Below are 20,338 nucleotides of genomic sequence, written 5' to 3' on the forward strand. Positions count from 1 at the left end.
GAGAAATTTGTCAAAGGTTCCAAATTCAGGGGCAGTCCGTACTCCATATTTTGTTTGGGGGCTTCAGATCCTGAGTTCCAGACATTGGAGCAATTAACACTTTAAGATTGCTAAATATTGTCTTCATGAGAAGTTGATAAGGAATTTTGGGTGGTTGATCTCTTTCCAGCAGCAGTTTAGCGTATGCTGAGGCCAGATTTTTTCAAGCAAAAGTAAAATACCTAAGAAACTGCCTGGCCAGAGGACAATCAGATTTTGGCTGGCTCAAGTGACAAGCGTTCATAAGCTAGATGGGAGAGGAAGGGATGAATACTCCATTGGAGGTTTTACTCGAGGGTCAGAGGGAGACCCGGAGCCACCAGAATGGGACCTGGAAGTGGGAAACGCTGGGTTCCCACGAGAGCGCGCAGAACACGTGCGTCAGGAAGCCTGGTCCGGGATGCCCAGCGCGCTGCTCCCCGGGCGCTCCTCCCCAGGCCTCCCGGGCGCTTGGATCCCGGCCATCTCCTCACCCTTCAAGTGGGTGTGGGTGATTTCGTAAGTGAACGTGACCGCCACCGAGGGGAAAACGAGCAAGGAAGTACGAGAGAGCCAGGCAGGCGGGGCGGGGTTCGATTGGGAACAGTGGGAGGGATGCAAAAGAGGAGTGGGAGGGATGGAGGGCCCAGTGGGAGGGGTGAGTAGGCGTAACCGGGCGGAGGAAAGGAGAAAAGGGCGCTGGGGCGCCGCGGGAGGAAGTGCTCGAGCTCTCGACTCTCCGCTGCGCGGCCGCTGGCGGGGGAGCTGCCAGGTGAGCCCAAGATGCTGCTGCGCTCGAAGCCTGCGCTGCCGCCGCCGCCGCCGCTGCTGCTGCTGCTCTTGGGGCCGCTGGGTCCCCTCTCCCCGGGCGCCCTGCCCGGACCTGCGCAAGCACAGGACGTCGTGGACCTGGACTTCTTCACCCAGCAGCCGCTGCACCTGGTGAGCCCCTCTTTCCTGTCGGTCACCATCGACGCTAACCTGGCCACGGACCCGCGGTTTCTCATCTTCCTGGGGTAAGCGCCAGCCTCCTGGTCCTGTACCCTCTCCTGTCCTCCTGACACCCATGTCTGCCCCGCCAGCCACTCTCCTTTTGCGCGGAAATAACTTCACACCGGAACCTCCCCCGCCTGCCTCTCCCCACCCCACTTCCCGCCTCTCATTCTCCCTCTCCCTCCCTTACTCTCTGACCCCAAACCTCTTTTGGGGGGGTATCATTTAAAAAATAGATTTAGGGGTTACAAATGCAGTTCTGTTCCATGGGTATATTGCATTGTGGTGACATCTGGGCTCTTAGTGTAACTGTCACCTGAATGGTGTACATTGTATCTAATAGGCAATTTCTCATCCCTCATCCCTCTCCCACCCTCCCACCTTTTGGAGTCTCCAGTGTCTACTATTCCACTAAGTCCGTGTGTACACATTTTTCGCGCCCACTCTAAATGAGCCTTTTTGTTTCATTCATTCTGTAAGTATTGAGTAAGCACCACCTAAGGTCAGGTATAAGTGGAAATTTGAAAAAAGAAACTGCCCACTTGCCCCAGTACTTCCCTGGCCAGGAGGAGGGAAACCGGGCAGGTGCACCTGGAGGCCTGTGAATGCTTGAATTGCTGTGCAGTGTAGGACAAGATTGTGTATAGGCTTCTGTCTTTTAAACTCTGTTAGGTAGATTTCTTTTTCTTTTCTTTCTTTCTTTCTTTCTTTCCTTCCTTCCTTCCTTCCTTCCTTCCTTCCTTCCTTCCTTCCTTCCTTCCTTCCTTCCTTCCTTCCTTCTTTCTTTCTTTCTTTCTTTCTTTCTTTCTTTCTTTCTTTCTTTCTTTCTTTCTTTCATTCATTCTTTTTAGACGGAGTCTCGCTCTGTCGCCCAGGCTGGAGTGCAGTGGCCGGATCTCAGCTCACTGCAAGCTCCGCCTCCTGGGTTCACGCCATTCTCCTGCCTCAGCCTCCGGAGTAGCTGGGACTACAGGCGCCCGCCAACACGCCCGGCTAATTTTTTGTATTTTAGTAGAGACGGGGTTTCACCGTGTTAGCCAGGATGGTCTCGATCTCCTGACCTTGTGATCCGCCCATCTCGGCCTCCCAAAGTGCTGGGATTACAGGCTTGAGCCACCGCGCCCGGCCCTTTCTTTCTTTCTTTTGGCAGCTGAAAAGGGCATCTAGAACAAGAATAAAAATCTAAATATTCAATAAATGAGGCCTAGGAGACTACTGCAGTGACTTACAAAGTCCTAATAAAAAGATGTCTCTCCAAAATGGGGCTGCGAAATGTGGTGCTGCCTTATCAGCTCCAAGTTTTGTTCTTGCCTGAGAAAGAAGGAACCTGATGCAGGTTCAAAGCTTCTGCCCTATAGCTGTTAGGGAAAATGGGTAAGTTTAGAACTCAATTTAGAATCCAATCCTTAGCTAGGTGCAGTGCCTATAATGCCAGCACTTTGGGAGCCTGAGACAAGAGGATTGCTTGAGTCCAGGAGATCAAGACCAGCCTAGGCAATGTGGCAAAGCCCTATCTCTACAAAAAATTTAAAAATCAGCCAGATGTGGTGGTGTGTGCCTGAAGTCCTAGCTACTCAAGAGGCTGACACAGGAGAATCGCTTGAGCCCAGCTGGTCAAAGCTGCAGTGAGCTGAGAGTGAGACTGTGTCTCACAAAAATCATCCATTCCTTGAGGATGTGGTCAAAGGTCATCATAGTCCATTTTCCCTCCAAACATTCCTTGGACTACAACCCTCCTCATTTCTGCATAATCCTGATATCTTCTATGTTTTTGCCTTTTTCTTCATATTTTATAATTTCATACAACTGGGAGACAAAGATCCATGACTCCAAGATGGGGAGCTATAGCAACAATCCCAGGTCTTCTAGGTCTCTTGTTTAGGCCTTGGGAGCCTCCAGAGTTGGCCACATCTTGACCAGCCCAGATAGAGGGAAAGATCACCATTATCTCACCTCTGTGTTAAATACCTAGGTGCTGTCCTCCCTGAGCCCACACGATAGTTGCCAGTGCTAATTTAATGGGGAGTGTACTGGTTAAGAGATGGACAGACTGTCCTGGCCTGACTCTCAGCTCTGGCAAAGATGAGTGACTTGGTTTTTCCATGTCTCTTGGCCACACCAACCTTGATTTCTTCCACTGTAGAATGGAATTTCTCAAGCTTGCCTCAAGGATTATTGCCCGAAGATTTGATGATATGGTAAGAGCTTCACAGTGTTTGGCCCATAGTAAGTGTTTGACATTCACACGAATTGTTTCTTCCTAGGACATGGTGAGCATTTGGCAGCCGTTCACCAGTTTTCTGTTTTCTTTGGATCATAGTTAACCTCTCCTTTCCCTTGTGGCACTAGAATTTTCTGGTGGGGAAGAATCCTCACTTTTTGCCCTTCCTTTTAAGGATAGGAAGCTGATACTAGGCAGCAACTAGTTGGGGGATAGGAAGATTACTCCAGAGAAATACTGAACCACAGGGCTCCAGATCTCAGGACCCCGGTCTTAGCTTGCTGGAGTGTGGGGTGGCGAAGTGGGGGGCGGGGCGGGTTTACTGAAAATAGGTGTGAAGTAGATGTCCATTTACTGAAATGTGAGGACCCAAGGCCTCTTCTACTGCTGTAGCCAACATATTCCCCAACCTCTCCCCAAGAAAGGACAGACGGGGGTTCACCTCTGGAGTAACAGGTCCAAAAGAAAAAACATACAGTATGACTTCCAGGGTCTGGCCCTGATCATCCAGCAGTCAAGCTCCCCGCAATTGACTGACACCCTGTAACACGTAGAACTTCCAGTCTGCAACTTAGTGAGGATGATACCTTTATTCTTCGTAAATACATCTCTTCATTTCCCAGAGCACCCTTTTTCCCGCCTCCTCTGCACCTCTTTGTTAAAGACTGGAGTATAATGAAATACCAAGAGAGCATAACGTGTGATACATAAAACTTTCTTTCTGGTTTACAAAACAGTTTATTCTTGTCCATACGTGCTTCTCTCCAAGGCTGGCTGCTGTCTAAAAGAGGCAGGAACCCCCTCTCCTCATCTAAGACCTAGCTTCTAAATCGGAGCGTGAGGGTCCGTCTTCCCAGGAGGGGCACAGGGCCCAAGCAGCCCAGCCGTCTCAGAAGACAACACTAAGCTTTGTATGGGTCCACAGTAAAGCAGAGTAAGACGCCTGTTGTTTAATTTATTACAGTTCCTCAAAAGTGAAGATGTGTGGGCGGGATGGCAAGAGCTGAGCAGACGAAAGCTGAAGGAATAAGGAAAGAGAGGAGGTCACAAACAGCTGACACTTCCTCAGTTCTTGTCATTTGCCAGGCCCTGTTCTAAGCACCTTCTAGGTATTAATCCATTTAGTCTTGGCTACAACACTATGAGGTTGTGTCATCCCCATTTTATCATCCCCGTTTTAAACATGAAGAAATGGAGGCTCAGGGAGATTAAGTAACTTGGCCGCCGTTTGAAACTAGACTCTGATCACATGAGATAATAGTGCCCATAAAAAGGGAAAGCAGATTATATTTTTTAAAGGAAAGCGAGTAGGATATGGTAGAAAAAGATTGTTTGGAAAGGAATTGAGAGACTGATATAATGAAAAGAAGTATTCACATGAGAGTAACGGTTTCAGGGCCCAAACCTTCATCTAAGGTACTTCAAAGAGGCCTAAGCAAACTTAGTCATATGGTGTGGTTCTAGCCTCCATGAAGGCAAATACATTGTGTACAGCCCAACTGCACACAAAACTGAAATACCAATGATAGAGCAATCTAAAATTTAAAAAATAAAACTTTCAATTTGTCATCTTCCCAGAGGGACTTAATCAAGAAACCAATCAAAATACTTCTAAGCCCAACTGTTTGCAGAACTCCAAAGAGAGCCTGGCCCTAAATCAACACTGTCCAATGGAAATATAATATGATGTGGGCCTCATATGCAAGGTCATATGTAATTTTAAATTTTCTAGTAGCCATATTAAAAAGGTAAAAGGAAACAAGTGAAATTAATTTAATAATTTTATTTAGTTCAATATATCCAAAATATTTTCTCAGTATATAATCAATATAAAAATATTAATGAGATATTTATTATTTCTTTCCTCAAACCAATTCTCTATAATCTGGCATGTATTACTTATAGCACTTCTCAGACTATATTTCTTTTTATTTTTCCAAGACAGTTTTGCTCTTGTCACCCAAGCTGGAGTACAATGGCGTTACCTCGGCTCACTGCAACCTCTGCCTCCCAGGTTCAAGTTATTCTCCTGCCTCAGTCTCCCAAGTAGCTGGGACTAGAGGTGTGCGCCACCACGCCTGATTAATTGTGTATTTTTAGTAGAGACAAGGGTTCACCATGTTGGCCAGGCTAGTCTCGAACTCCTGACCTCAGGTGATCTGCCCACCTTGGCCTCCCAAAGTGTTGGGATTACAGGCATGAGTCACTGCACCCAGCCTCAGATTAACTATATTTCAAGCACTCAGTAGCCACATGTAGTTAGTGCCATGGTAGTGGACAGTACAGATCTGCATTTCAGTTAAGACACATATGCAAGCATAGTTCACTAATGCATGGTAAAAAAAAAAAAAAAAAAGTATAGTGCTGAGTTAGTGGTAGAAATACTAACCACTGCAGAGCAAAGTGGTACGAACAGCAATCTCAGTGATAATGCAACCAACCATGTTTGCTTTTCATTGCAATTTGCTTATTTTCCTTCAGCAAAGTTTATCTCTTTTTGCCAATTCAATAAATATTTACTGATAAAAAATTCAATATTAGATTCTTGCATCTTCACAGACAGAGTTGCTTTTCCCATTTGGAAAATTACTTAATGTAAACACATGTTTTGATAACCAGTGTTGGAAAGAGGCGCAGACCCCCCATGTGCCTACTGATGGCAGAAATATCCACGGCCAAAAGGAAACAAAGGGCGGGGGCAATCACACACCTCATGTCTCCTAACTCCTAGGAAGTGCTGTCCCTCTGATTGAGCTCTTATCATTCCCTTCCCCACTAACCCTATCCACTGTGCCCTGGAGCCCTTTGCGGGGTAACCCTGCTCTGTCCTTCTCACAGAATATCTCCTCTACCTCCTTGTCCAAGCTACAACTTGGTTCTTCTCTGAAGACACTGTCTTCCCTGTAGCCCTTTTGAGTAGCGGTTGCACATTCTCCCATTGTCCAGTTCTTTTCCTGTTCTCCAGTCTGGCTTCTGGATGACAGCCCACTAGTTTGAACTCCACACTGCTGTAGTTCAAATCTCTTTTGACTTGTTACCTTGGGCAAATTACCTCCTTTTGTTCAGATTCCTTGTTTGTAAAATGATGATAATAATGCCACTTGCTTCACTGGGTTATTTTGAAATTAAGTGAAAGAAGGCAGGTCTATTCCCTACACACTCAGTTTGGACTAGGCTGATGAGCATTACAGATGATGCCATGATGCAGTGTGTGGTTCCTCATCTCCACATCCGGCTCTCATCCAGTGCTCCTGCTCACAGCACTCTGTCCCCCTCTTACTTACTCCCCCTTTTTAACTGAAGACTGGCACTGATCTCAGTTTCCTCTCCACTTCCAAGTCTTGCCATCATCCTAGATGACTTCAAGTCACCTAGATAAACTGTCTCAGTTTCTTCACTCTCACATTTTTTTATATGTTGTAACAGATAATGTTACACTCAAGTTGTAACAGAACCAGCTTGTCTGGCTCATGAAATGTATGCGTTTCCTCTCAACTCTGTATTCAGTGACATCCTGTGGGTATCTGCAAATCAGCCATGGTGAGAATATTTACCATGGAAACTGGCAAATATGAAAAAGCAGGGCACCTTTTTTTCTGAGAGCCAGACCACAGCTCCTCTACTCTGTAGCACTCATCATAACAATGTTTCAATACCTCCACTGAACAGCTTCCTCCTCTCTCTACTGCTTCCATATCTGATTTGAGCTTCTTAATTTATCACATGAACCACTTTTGTGATAATAACCCCAAATCCCTGTTCCATTGTTCTTCCAGCTAAAATCCTAAAATCCTAAACCTGATTTAGTCCAACCATATTTTCTCTCTTTGGAATCTACAGGGTGGCCCCAAAACCTGGAAATTGAAATATATTACTTATTAATTTTAATGCCTATTAATAAGCCATTTCAATGCCTCATTTCCAGTCTCAGTGGCCAACCTGTATAGCTGGGCTATTGAGCTCTGGGGGAGTGGACAGTTTGCCAGCCACACAGACTGACGTTGCACCAAACATTTTTTTAGCTTCCAGACTTCCCTGGCCCTTAGTGTTACCGTTAACTCTCCATTTCTCTGCCTTTCGCATTCTCTACTTTTTAAAAATCTCTGACTCCACCTTCACCTTATCATTCTTAGCACATCACCATACTTCTGCTTCCCAAAGAAAATGAGCAATTACTTCCTTTTCCTTTTCCTCCTGTCATCAAATCTGCAGACATGTCATGCCTAAGTCCAGCTTTCCTCCTTTCTCTGATCTCAGTCTGCTTCTTCCAGTTCTGCTCTGAATCCCATCCCCTCCCCAACCCCCAAGGACTTTGCTCTGTCAGTCACCTCTTCCCTCTCCTGTATCTTCAACCCCTCCCTTTTTACTGGCGTCTTCCTGGCAGCATAGAAGCATCCCCAAGCCTTTCCCATCTCAATCACCTCCTCACGCACTGCCTCTGCAGAAACCACCCCATTTCTGCCCTCCCCTGGGCAGCCAGTTCTTGCTGTTCCACCCTCATGATGCCACCGTCGTTGTGTCACTAAAATCAATCTCTCTGACATCATCAATGGCCTTCCTGTGTTGGGAAACCTAATAAATACTTTATCTTATTTGGTCTTTGTTATGGGTTGAATGAGGTCACCCGAAATCCATACTAGAAGTCCTAACCCCCAGTACCTCAGAATGTGACTTTATTTGGGAATAGGGTCATTGCAGATGTTATTAGTTAGGATGAGGTCATACTGGAATGTGGTGGGCTCCTCTTCTAATAGGACTGATGTCCTTATAACAAGGAGAAATTTGGAGACAGACACACACATAGGAAGAATACCATGTGATGACAGGAGTTACGGAGTTGGAGTCAAAAAGCTATGGGAACTTAGGAGAAAGACCTGGAACAAATCCTTTCCTGTGCCTTCAGAGGGAGTATGGCCCTGCCACTGCCTTCATTTCAACTTTTTGGCTTTTCAGAACTGTAAGTTTCTGTTGTTCGAACCAATTAGTTTACAGTAACTCTGCCACTGCAGCCCTAACAAACTAATACAGTCTCTTGGAGGCATTTGGCAAGGTTGACAATGAAAGCACTTTCTTACCTCTTTATGTCTGTCACCTTTCTGGCGGGGAGTGTTCTCTAACAATTCCTCTCCATCTCTCTCTCTAGCTTGTCTTAAACATTAGTGTTTCTCAGACTTCTGACCTAGGCCTTTTTTTCACTTCACGTATTCCCCGGGTGATCTCACCCACTTCCAGAAATTACTTAAATTACTGGTCATGCAGGGCTACGCTGGAAACTATTTAACAACTGGCTCTCTGGGAGAAGGGGAGACTGGTTGATGGGTTTTGCTGATTTCTGTAGTATAAATACTCCCTCCACGGCCAGTTCCAAACTGCCAACGGTTTAACAACAGGCTCACAAAATTTCTCCAGATTTAACATTTGGCTTTCACAGGCCGACAACATGGTACAACTGACTCCAGCACACTTCTGCTTTCGTGTCAGAGAGAAGTAACTTATTTTTGTACAAAAGGTAAAATAAAAACATCTGCAGGTCCCCCCTTTTTTTTCCCTTAACAAACTGCTCTAGAAATAGAACAGCTGCAGTTTCTTTCATGCGTTCCTCTGTTATTTCCACGTCACTGTGGTGGTGGGATCATTTTTCCTTTATTTTTCTTGTATGTGATTGAAATACTGTACCTTTGATCAATTTTAGTTTTGTGGCATGTTTTGCAGCCATATTAAATCTAGTTTTTGTCAGAGGGCATCAATATTATTTTCTCAAAACAAGAAAATATTTCATTGCAAAAGAGATAAACAGAAAGGTCCTTAATACCAAAACTTTGAAACATGATTTCTTTTACTTGGCAGTGTCCAAGTGGTAAACCCAGACAGCACTGAGTTTTCATTTTGTTCAGGAAACAGTCTTTGTCTGGCCCCGACTTACCCTTACATCAGGCGGGCCTTGCTTATTCATTCACTGAAGTATTTATTCAACACCAGCGGTGTGCCAAGTACTTATCTAGGTATTGGGTGGATTCTGATAAGTCAGTCAGGTCCCTGCTCTCAGGGAGCTTGCAGCAGAGATAGGGGCTGCAGTAGAGAGTAAGCCAAGGAAATGAACAAGGAAGCTGATTTCAGAGAGCGACAAATGCTATGAAGAAAATGAAGGCAGGGCAGTGTGATGGAGAGTGAACCAAGGTGGTACAGTTTGTACCTCTAAGGACCAGGCCATGACCCAGGTCATGCACAGATGCCCGTGATGTGGATCAGCTCCGTTTCCAGGTGCTGTGGCAACAGCTCCTTTTCCAGGTGCTCGTTTCCTCCCACTTCCCCATCTCTTGCCCAGCCGCGACTGCTTACAAATACAGCTAGAGGAATCTAAATGAGGTTCCTCTATCACCAAACCCAATCAAAATGCCAAGGAACAGAATCAGTGCCTGGCGGAAGGCAGTGGAATGGGGCCAGCCTGGAGTGGTTCTCTCTGAGGAAGTTCCTCATCTTGGTTTTAGGGCCATGCCTTGTGACCTGTGAGCTAGGGGTTGCCAGTCCCTGGTATTTCTACAGGACTTGCCTGTCTATATTCCCAGCCTATATGTGTCTCCTGAGTTCCAGGCACACAGGGCCAAGCGCCTGATGGATGGAAATACGTTTTTTGGTGTTCCATTGGTATCTCAAATTCTACAAAACTTAGTGCCCCTTCTCCTCCCTGTTCCTCCCCATCTTCAATCTATCACCTATTCCTCATCCCACAAATGATATTACCATCTTCCAAGGTGCTTCCCAGAAGTAATCCTTGACTCCTCCTCAACATCCAATTAATAATCAAATCTAGGCCGGGTACAGTAGCTCATGCCTGTAATCCCAGCACTTTGGGAGGCCGAAGCAGGTGGATCATTTGAGGCCAGGAGTTCAAGACTAGCCTGGCCAAGAAGGTGAAACTTGTCTCATTTAAAAAAAATGATTTAAAGAACCCAAATCTATTATTTCTACTTCTAACTGTGTCTTGAATTTATCCATCTCTCTATCTCTGAGCTGTCACCCTTACCTCAGTCCATCACGTTTTGTCTACATTAACATGTCCAGAGTCTTGTTCCTTCTCTTCAGTTATTTGTACTGCAGCCTGTGATTCCTTTCTAAAATAGGTCTGGTGAGGTCACTCCAATTGCTTCAGATCCTTCCATGGCTCCCCGTTGCCCTCATATGAAGTTGGCACTCCTGGACTTGCGGCTTACGGGGCCCTATTTGCCTCTCCATTCTGTTCTCACCCAGCCTCTCTGACCCCCATCTCTAGGCACCGGCCACACCCTTCTACTCGTTAGTGGTGCCAGCTTCTTTTCTATCTCTGGTCTTTGCACAGACTTTAGCCTTCACCTGGATTGCTTTCTTCGATCCTACCCCACTCTCTTTAATCTAGATAAGGTTTATTCTTTTTGAATGTCTAGCAGTGAAACCATTTCCCCTGAAAAACCTTCGCTAACCAACCCCCTACCCTCAGCCCAAAGTCTAGATTAGGAGCCCCTCTAAATGTTTCCATAGCATTTTTTAAGAATCGCCTATTTACTTGTTCGTATCTATCACTAAACTATAAATTGTATGAGAACAGCCGCTATCTCTGCCTAGTTCACCATTCATCTCCAGCAACTAGCATAATGCCTGGCGGAGTCGGCCTGCAACAAATCTTTGTTGAATAAATTAACAGATGGCTTTACCTCCTTAAAATCTTGTTTTTTTCACCTATTAAAACAGACACAAAGGCCAGGTGTGGTGGCCCATGCCTGTAATCCCAGCACTTTGGGAGGCCGAGGCAGGCAAATCATCTGAGGTCAAGAGTTCAAGACCAGCCTGGCTAACATGGTGAAACCTCATCTCTACTAAAAATACAAAAATTAGCTAGGCATGGTGGTGGGTGCCTGTAGTCCCAGCTACTAGGGAGGCTGAGGCAAGAGAATCACTTGAACCCAGGAGGCAGAGGTGGCAGTGAGCCGAGATTATGCCACTGCACTCCAGCCTGGGGCAACAGAGTGAGACCCTGTCTAAAACACACACACACACACACACACACACACACACTCACACACCAACTTGTATAATTTAAAATATCACGTGCTTGTTATGGAACACTTGTAAAATACAGGAAAGCAATGAAAAAGTCTACTATCTAGCTCACCACATAATGACCATTGCTATCATCCAGGCATACTTCTCTCGTATATAAATATATATTCTTTTATTGTTAAAATTACACTACAAGTACTATTTATTTTATTGTGGCAAAATACACAAAACATAAAAACGTGCCATTTTAACCATTTTAAGGTGTGCAGTTTGGTGCATTCACCACACTCGCATTGTTATGCCAATATCACCACTATCTATCTCAGAACTTTTTCGTCTTCCCAGACTGAAACTCTGTAGTCATTAAACAGGAGTGCATCCTCTGTTTTCCCCTCCCTACAATTTATTTTTATTTGGGTTCATACCAAACTGAAAATAGCTACTTCTTCCTTACCTTAGATCAGCATTTCCATTTATTTAGCCACGGTTTTGAGGATCCTATGGCAGATGCCATCCTTCCTAGAGCTCTTTGGGACTGTCAGGTATTTCAGTTAGGGTGAATTCGAGTTGATAACATTTTAAAATCTCACTTTATTCTGAGGTTCCTAGTGCCAGAGCCCACTGTATTTTTAGGGACTCACAAGTTACTAACAAAAATATGGTAAGGAGGAATCACTGAAGTTTTAACACAAGAGACATACATTTTGTTCAATTTCTATCTTTTGGTTTATTTCCTAAGCATAAGGAAATACTTTGAAATTCTTACATAGCATATTTAATTAAGCATGAGCACATCTTAAAATTTTAAATTTTAGATCAGATCTTTAATTCCTAAGATATTAAGAGGTGCTGGCAATTTGGCCAAGCGTGGTGGCTTATGCCTATAATCCCAACACTTTGGGAGGGTGAGGTGAGCAAATTGCTAGAGCCCAGGAGGTGGAGGTTGCAGTGGGCTGAGATCATGCCATCGTACTCCAGCCTGGGCAATGGGAATGAAACCCTGTCTCGAAATAAAGGAAGAAGGAGGAGGAGGAGGAGGAGGAGGAGGAGGAGGAGGAGGAGAAGAAGGAGAAGAAGGAAGAAGGAAGAAGGAAGAAGGAAGAAGAAGAAGTGGCAATTAGTACTCCAAGAATAATTTCCTGACTTGAAATAAACCTACATGTAGACAAACTAATTAGGCCATTCCAAGAGTTACTAGCATTGGTTTAATATGTTTTCAGAACATTCCAGGAAGCAGTGTGGCCAGCCTTGCACGTTTGATATTTCAGAAATGTATGACAGGTGTTTCTCTTACCCAGGTCTTCTGTTCTCTCAGTTTTGCTCATATAAATATTTATGAACATCCTCATCTTTTTGAGGGAGGGGATTATAGATCATTCTAATTCCATTTTCTAGCATTTGGTACCATTCTAAGCACATAATAGGCACCCATTCGGAGCATTTTTGGTTTGACAGAATATGCATTTAGAATTGTTCAAATTAGAAGTGTCAATGATGGGAATTAGAATCCTATATAATTCTAAGTCATTTGACTTAAATACATAATAATGATTTTCCTTGGTGGGGAATGGTGAAGGGAGGTGGGAGTTAAGGAGAGGAGAAGAGATCCTAAGTCATTTATAAACTTCTCTGGAAACACAGGTGTTTGAAGACTTTTTAAAAAGTTTTGCACCAAGTTGTGTGTGTGTTTTAAATAGACTGTTTTTAGAGCAGTTTTAGGTTCACAGCAAAACTGAATGGAAGGACAGAGATTTCCCATAACCCCCCTGCCCACACACATGCACAGCCTCCCTCATTATCAAAATCCCCACCAGAGAGGTGTTTGTTCTAGTTAATGAACCTACACTGACACATCATTATCACCCAAAGTCCATAGTTCACAGCAGGGTTCACTGTTGGTGTACATTCTATGGGTTTGAGCAATGTACAATGACATGTATCCACCATTATAGTAACATACAGAATATTTTCAGTGCCCTACAAATCCCCTGTTCTCCACTTATTCATCCCTCCCTCTCTGCATTTCCACCCCCATCCTGTGGTAACCGCTGATCTTTTTACTGTTCCATAGTTTCGGACAATCTGTTTTTCAGACAGACACAGAGCTGTCTTTCCCTTAGTTTCCATTCTGTCATTTCTTTTTCCCCATCAATCATAAAACGCTATGAGTTTTTTTTAAGTGCTGAACACTATCCTACTTGTCAAGTTAAAACATAAACTCCTGGCTGGGTACAGTGGCTCATGCCAGTAATCTTAGCATTTTGGGAGGCTGTGCCAGAAGCAACACTTGAAGCCAGGAGTTGGAGACCAGCCTGGGCAACATAGCAAGCCCCCATCCCTACACACACACACACACACACACATACACACACGCACACACACACACACAAAAGCTCTTGCCAGAATTACAGCTGCAAGTTGCCCTCAGGTGCCTAGACCATCAGTCTTTCAATTAGATTCAGATTGAGATGCTTCTTGTTTTAAACAATGATTCCCTTTCTATCATGCCCAATAAGAAGAAAAGTGAAAATTAAATAATACTGTCTGTAATCTCAGCTACCCAGGAGGCAGAAGCACAAGAATTGCTTGAACCCAGCAAGCAGAGGTTGCAGTGAGCTGAGATCGTGCCAGCGCACTCCAACCTGGGCAACAGAGCAAGATTCTGTCTCAAAAACAAAACAATATGATTTCCTCCTCTAAGTCTTCCACAGAGAAATGTTAAGAAATAGGTCCACCAGGAAAGAAGGAAGTAAGAATGTTTGACTAGATAGTCTTGGAAAAAATAGTTATACTTTCTTGCTTGTCTTCCTAACAGTTCTCCAAAGCTTCGTACCTTGGCCAGAGGCTTGTCCCCTGCATACCTGAGGTTTGGTGGCACCAAGACAGACTTCCTAATTTTCGATCCCAAGAAGGAATCAACCTTTGAAGAGAGAAGTTACTGGCAATCTCAAGTCAACCAGGGTGAAAATTTTTAAGGATTAACTCTATATTTTAATTAACATCAGTCTGTCATGAGTATGCTTTGAGAAAACTGTTATTTCTCACCTTACAATTAGTAAGAGATAAACTTCCTCTCCCCTCATCTGACCTTTGGAGGAACCTGAAACAAAGGAGGAGGCAGTGGGCAGGTTTTCTCAGCATGATGTTTGTCATGTTCAGTGTGAGACCTCACAAAAAAAAAAAGAAAAAAAAAAAAGGTGTCCTGGATATAACTGAGAGCTCATCGTACTGTAAATATTAATAGAACAGTGATTGTAGTTGAAGGACAGAGCTGCTTGGAGAGAGCAAGTGGGTAGAATCGCATCAAACTAAAGAGAGTATTTCTAGCTGAAAATACAATGATAGATTGAAGGATATTTATTCTAAAAATAGAATGTGGGTGAAAGAGATCCATGATCACCTGGGTGAGTTTAAATATTTGGACTTCTGGGCTCCAACGTTAGATTCTGATTTGAGCAAGCTTCTCAGGGGATTCTGATATTGAAAGTCTGTGGCCTTCACCTGAGAAACCTGTCTTAGGGAGCCATGAAAATTTGTCCTGTCTTTCAGAAGTGCTATCAGACATCAAATGGTAGTTAAATCATATCTTAACAATTACTAGGATGGGCGCAGTGGCTCACACCTATAATCCAAACACTTTGGGAGGCTGAGGCAGGAGGATCACTTAAGCCCAGGAGTTCAAGCCCAGCCTGGGCAACATAGAGAGACCCTGTCTCTATTTTTCAATAATTTAAAAAGAAAAAAAAATACTGAAAATATTGTATACACCATTGAATTATAATAACATGTATATAATGTATATATTCATTATGAGGAATATTTGAGTATTTCATATATTATACCTTTTCCTTCTGTTTATTTTCTCCAGTTACGAAGTATTTAGAGCAATTCATCAGTAATTGGGGCAAAATGGACAGAACAGTAATTAGAGAAAATATAAAAAAGACAGATGGGCTCTCCTTGAATACCAGGTTGGAATGTTTATGAGTTTGTGTTTTGTTTTGGGGGTGGTTTTTTTCGACAGAGTCCCACTCTGTTCCCCGGGCTGGAGTGCAGTGGCACAATCATGGCTTACTGCAGCCTTGACCTCTTGGGCTCAAGCAATCTTCCCACTTCAGCCTCCTGAGTAGCTGGGACCACAGGTGCATGCCACCACACCCGACTAATTTTTAAATTTTTTGTAGAGACAGTCTTTCTATGTGATCCAGGCTGATCTCAAACTCCTGCACTCAAGTGATCCTCCTGCCTTGGCCTCCCAAAGTGTTGGGATTATAGGCATAGCCACCATACCTAACCTAGTTTCTGTTTAGACTTGACCCTTTCCCACCTGCCATGTGTGTCCACAAGATCTCATACGTTTAGACAGGAAACTGTTCTTTGCTCATCAGTTTTCTTCATCCTGTGTCTAGAAGGATGGTTGGTGGAGGAAACTGGGGTTATCCAAGTTCCTCTGAAACATCCTCTGTGAGCCCAGGGATGGATGAGGCATCAGCCACCAGCAAGTCAGTGTGCAGCTTTCCAGAAAGGAAGTCATCGGCCAGTTAGCCGGCCCTGGCAGCCAGCACCCAGCAACCCTGCTGTCTTGTGATAAAGAAATGATCTGCCTGACAGGATGGGGTGGATTTTTTTTTTTTCTTTCTTTTTTTTGAGACAGGGTCTGGCTCTGTCACCCAGGCTGGAGTGCAATGGTGGGATCTTGGCTCACTGCAGCCTCTGCCTCCCAGGCTCATGCCATCCTCCCACTCAGTCTCCCGAGTAGCTGGGACCACAGGCACACACCACCACACCCAGCTAATTTTTTGTATTTTTAGTAGAGACAGGGTTTTACTATGTTTTCCAGGCTAGTCTCGAACTCCTGAGCTCAAGCTATCCATCCACCTCGGCCTCCCAAAGTGCTGGAATTACAGGCGTGAGCCACTGTGCCTGGCCAGGGTGGATTTTTTTCAAGTGCACATGTTGTGGTCCCAGAAGTTTTGATGGTACCAAATTCAAAGGGAAAAAACGTCAACGGTTCCCACCCATCCTACCTCCCATAATGGCAAGAGGAAATCACCACACTGCAGATATAGTCCACGTAAAACAAATTGCTATGGATTTTGAAAGTGAACCTTAAGAGAACTGCACGATGTTTTCTTCATTAGAGTTCTCTGGTAATGTCAAGCTTTTTAAATTTTTTTAGACAGAGTCTCGCTTTGTCGTCCAGTGTCACCCAGACTGGAGTGCAGTGACGCGATCTTGGCTCACTGCAGTCTCTGCCTCCTGGATTCAAACGATTCCCCTGCCTCAGCCTCCCAAGTAGCTGTATTTTAGTAGAGATGAGGTTTCACCATTTGGCCAGGCAGGTCTCAAACTCCTGACCTCAAGTGATTCACCCATCTCAGTCTCCCAAAGTGCTGGGATTACAGGTGTGAGCCACCGCACCCGGCCAGTAATTTTAAGCTTCTGAGGAGCCCTCTGAATTGTTAAATAACTTGGAGCTATGTCCAACATATCCATGTTCAGTGTGTGTTCAGTATTTCTTAGGAAACCTGCCCTTGATTGTTTTCTTTGTGGTGATTCATGAGCCGGCAAATTTGACATGTGTTACAGAATATATCTTTTGTCTGCTCTCCTACCTCATAACCAGAACTTAATTATCCTGCTTTAGTCACATAAATAGCAAACTAAATAAACACATGGGATTTCAGCCTGTTCACTGTGAAAACAGATCCTCTAAATGATCTCTCCCACTTGCAGATATTTGCAAATCTGGATCCGTCCCTCCTGATGTGGAGGAGAAGTTACGGTCGGAATGGCCCTACCAGGAGCAAGTGCTACTCCAAGAACACTACCAGAAAAAGTTCAAGAACAGCACCTACTCAAGTAAGAAATGAAAGGCACGCTAGAGGTGTTCCAGCCCCAAAAATATTTGAATAGATTGGACTCGGGCACCAATCTAGCAAGTCCTACAGAAGTTGTACAATGCTGAAAATACTGAAGCATTTCCCAAATGGGAAATCCTGAACTCAAAACTTACTCTGTTTTGTTTTCTTCATCTGACATTGCCTAGTAGCCACAGAGTGAAAGATAAATCAATCATTCATGATCTAACAATGACCTTCACTGCTCTAAAAAACTAGGGAGTCAAGGAAAACATGAATATATTCCTTATGTAAAATTAAAATACAGACATATAAAGGGCAAAACGTGAACATCATTCATACCTTGCTGTCCATCCCCCTCCCAGAAATAACCCCCAGTATGCAGTGGTTTAGAGCATTAGGCAGGAGGGCCCTGAGTCACTCCAGACAGTCTTGGCCACCAAGCAGCATTCTCTTTTTGTTTCCTCTCTGGCTTCTGCAAACACAGGGCTAGCTCAGCTACCCATTAGTGTATTTTCAGTCACTAAAACAGTCTTCCAGTCTTCAAATTAGGATGACATTGTCACGTGGGGCTTTAAAGCAAGTGAAACAAGCAATCCTTTTTTTTTTTTTTTTTTTGAGACAGAATCTCGCTTTTGTTGCCCAACCTGGAGTGCAATGGTGCAATCTCGGCTCACTGCAACCTCTGCCTCCTGGGTTCAAGAGCTTCTCCTGCCTTAGCCTCCTATTCATTATGAAGAATATTTGATTATTCAGTTCCTGTAGGGTAAAGATATTACCCCCGATCATATTATTGATTATTGAGCAGCTGAGATTACAGATGCCTGCCACCATGACTGGCTAATTTTTTCTATTTTTTAGTAGAGACAGGGTTTCACCATGGTGGCCAGACTCCAGGCTGGTCTCGAACTCTTGACCTCAGGTGATCCACCCGCCTTGGCCACCCAAAGTGCTGGGATTACAGGCGTGAGCCACCGCACCTGGCCACAATCCTTTTTTAACTATGAAATATATTTTTATCTGAAGGTTCATGTTTATACCCAACTAAGGAATGATGTTGCCATATCTCAGTTAAAGAAATAAACTGCTCAGATACTTTAAACTGCTCTTTTGACTTTTGAAAATAAATTTTCTTGAAGTTACTGTACTTGTTTTGGTTAGTTAACATTATTTAAAGTATAATAATAATTATACGTTAGTATATTTATATACTTACAAAGATAATAAATTATCCTTGTAAGATTTTGCTATGTACTATCTGGAGTTCAATGTATCAGATGGATTTCAAATTTATATACATTTTTTATGTATATGGTACAGAAAAAAAGGTGATCCATAAGAAATCAGAAAATAGCTCATATGCTAATAGCTAATGTTGTCCTCTAAAAAACTTTTTTTTTTTTTTGCATTTTTAAGAGGGGGATCTACTCTGACACTTTAACAAGTGTAATTAATTATTGAATGGAGTTTGGCATAAGGCAGGGCCATTTCAGATCCCATTAAAGGAATGACATGTACCACAGAACCACAGAAGTAAGGTCACATTTGTAATAAATCATTATAGCTCTGCTAGGAGAAGACCTGGTTGTATTAGGTAATTAATGGATTTGCTCTTAAAACACATGTCCCAGAAGATACAGGTAAGTCTTGGGGGGTCATATTAAACATTATACCAATTTATCTTAAATTTCTAAGAAAGTTTTGCTACTTCACACAATCTTCCTGTTACCAAAATGGTAGCTTTCCAAATCCAGGACTTGGCTTTCATAGTTCCTACACCAGGGGAAATGCCTTCCTTTGCTAATTATGCAACTGGGTTAGTTAATGTAAGTCTGACTACCCTGCTGGCAATGCTAAAATATACAACAAATACAGAATTTTATTTGTATTTGTAAACATTTGATTTCTGGCTTGAAATTTTCAGTTTTCATGGGCACGTCATGGAAACAGAAATCTGTGTTTAGTTTTGGCACCTACTCATTGTAGTGACAAATACTTTAGAAGCCAATAGGAGATTCCACACATTGTTGTGAACCTGTGGCTGAGGTTGGTAATGGCTGAGTGACATGGGGACATACCACAAAGGAAGAGGTAGCAAAAGGCTGCAGTGATAAGGACATGCTCATTGCTTAGCTAGTGGCCTGCACCCTTAAAACAGGTGTCCCAGGCTGGGTGCAGTGGCTCACGCCTGTAATCCCAACACTTTGGGAAGCTGAGGCAGGTGGATCACCTGAGGTCAGGAGTTCGAGAGCAGCCTGGCCAACATGGTGAAACCTCGGCTCTATTAAAAATACAAAAATTAGCCAGGCATGGTGGTGAGTGCCCATAATCCCAGCTACTCAGGAGGCTGAGGCAGGAGAATCACTTGAATCTGGGAGGCAGAGGTTGCAGTGAGCAGAGATTGTGCCACTGCACTCCAGTCTGGGCGACAGAGTGAGACTCTGTTTCAAAAAAACAAAAACAAAAAACAAACAAAGCCGGGTGCGGTGGCTCAAGCCTGTAATCCCAGCACTTTGGGAGGCCGAGACGGGCGGATCACGAGGTCAGGAGATCGAGACCATCCTGGCTAACACGGTGAAACCCCGTCTCTACGAAAAATACAAAAAAACTAGCCGGGCGAGGTGGCGGGCGCCTGTAGTCCCAGCTACTCCGGAGGCTGAGGCAGGAGAATGGCGTAAACCCGGGAGGCAGAGCTTGCAGTGAGCTGAGATCCGGCCACTGCACTCCAGTCCGGGCGACAGAGCGAGACTCCGCCTCAAAAAAAAAAAAAAAAAAAAAAAACAATACAAAACAAAAAAGCAAAACACAAAACAAAAAAACAAGTGTCCCAGAATAGATAGGTACGTTTTCTAACACAGGTCCTCTTGAATGGTGTGTTCCACTTAAGTAGAAGATGATAAAAACATTTGTCATGAGAATATAGACTCACATTTTAAACCTGTTTGAGCACGAAAAGGAAGCAATGTTACAGATGTAATGCTGGGTGTGACTGCAGAAAGGATGACTCCCTTATTAAAGTAATCATCCTGAGTGAGCTAACTCTTTGTAGTTCTTCTTCTCCACCTGTTCCCCTCATCACCCCATTCTTCTGTTGCCTACACCCAGGCCTACACTGGATGCTGACATAGACTTACATGGTACAGTCCAAGGGAAAGAGTCTGCCATTTTTTTCAGTGTCTCATCTTGCTTATCTTCATTCCAAGGATCTCTC

At 43.9% G+C, this 20,338-nt stretch overlaps 1 protein-coding gene across 1 annotated transcript in view; it reads left to right on the plus strand.

Annotated features, from left to right (window-relative positions):
- The first annotated feature begins 699 nt into the window (after nt 1-699).
- The window catches only part of HPSE (heparanase), a 45,185-nt gene continuing 25,546 nt past the window's right edge, over nt 700-20,338 (plus strand). The window contains exons 1-3 of the mRNA XM_023222429.1: nt 700-1,034; nt 14,082-14,227; nt 17,003-17,128. Of these exons, the coding sequence (XP_023078197.1) occupies nt 802-1,034; nt 14,082-14,227; nt 17,003-17,128 (505 nt within the window). The 5' untranslated portion in view covers nt 700-801. The remainder of the gene's footprint in view (nt 1,035-14,081; nt 14,228-17,002; nt 17,129-20,338) is intronic.

Source organism: Piliocolobus tephrosceles, chromosome 3 (genome assembly GCF_002776525.5).
Source record: "Piliocolobus tephrosceles isolate RC106 chromosome 3, ASM277652v3, whole genome shotgun sequence".
Lineage (NCBI taxonomy): Eukaryota > Metazoa > Chordata > Mammalia > Primates > Cercopithecidae > Piliocolobus > Piliocolobus tephrosceles.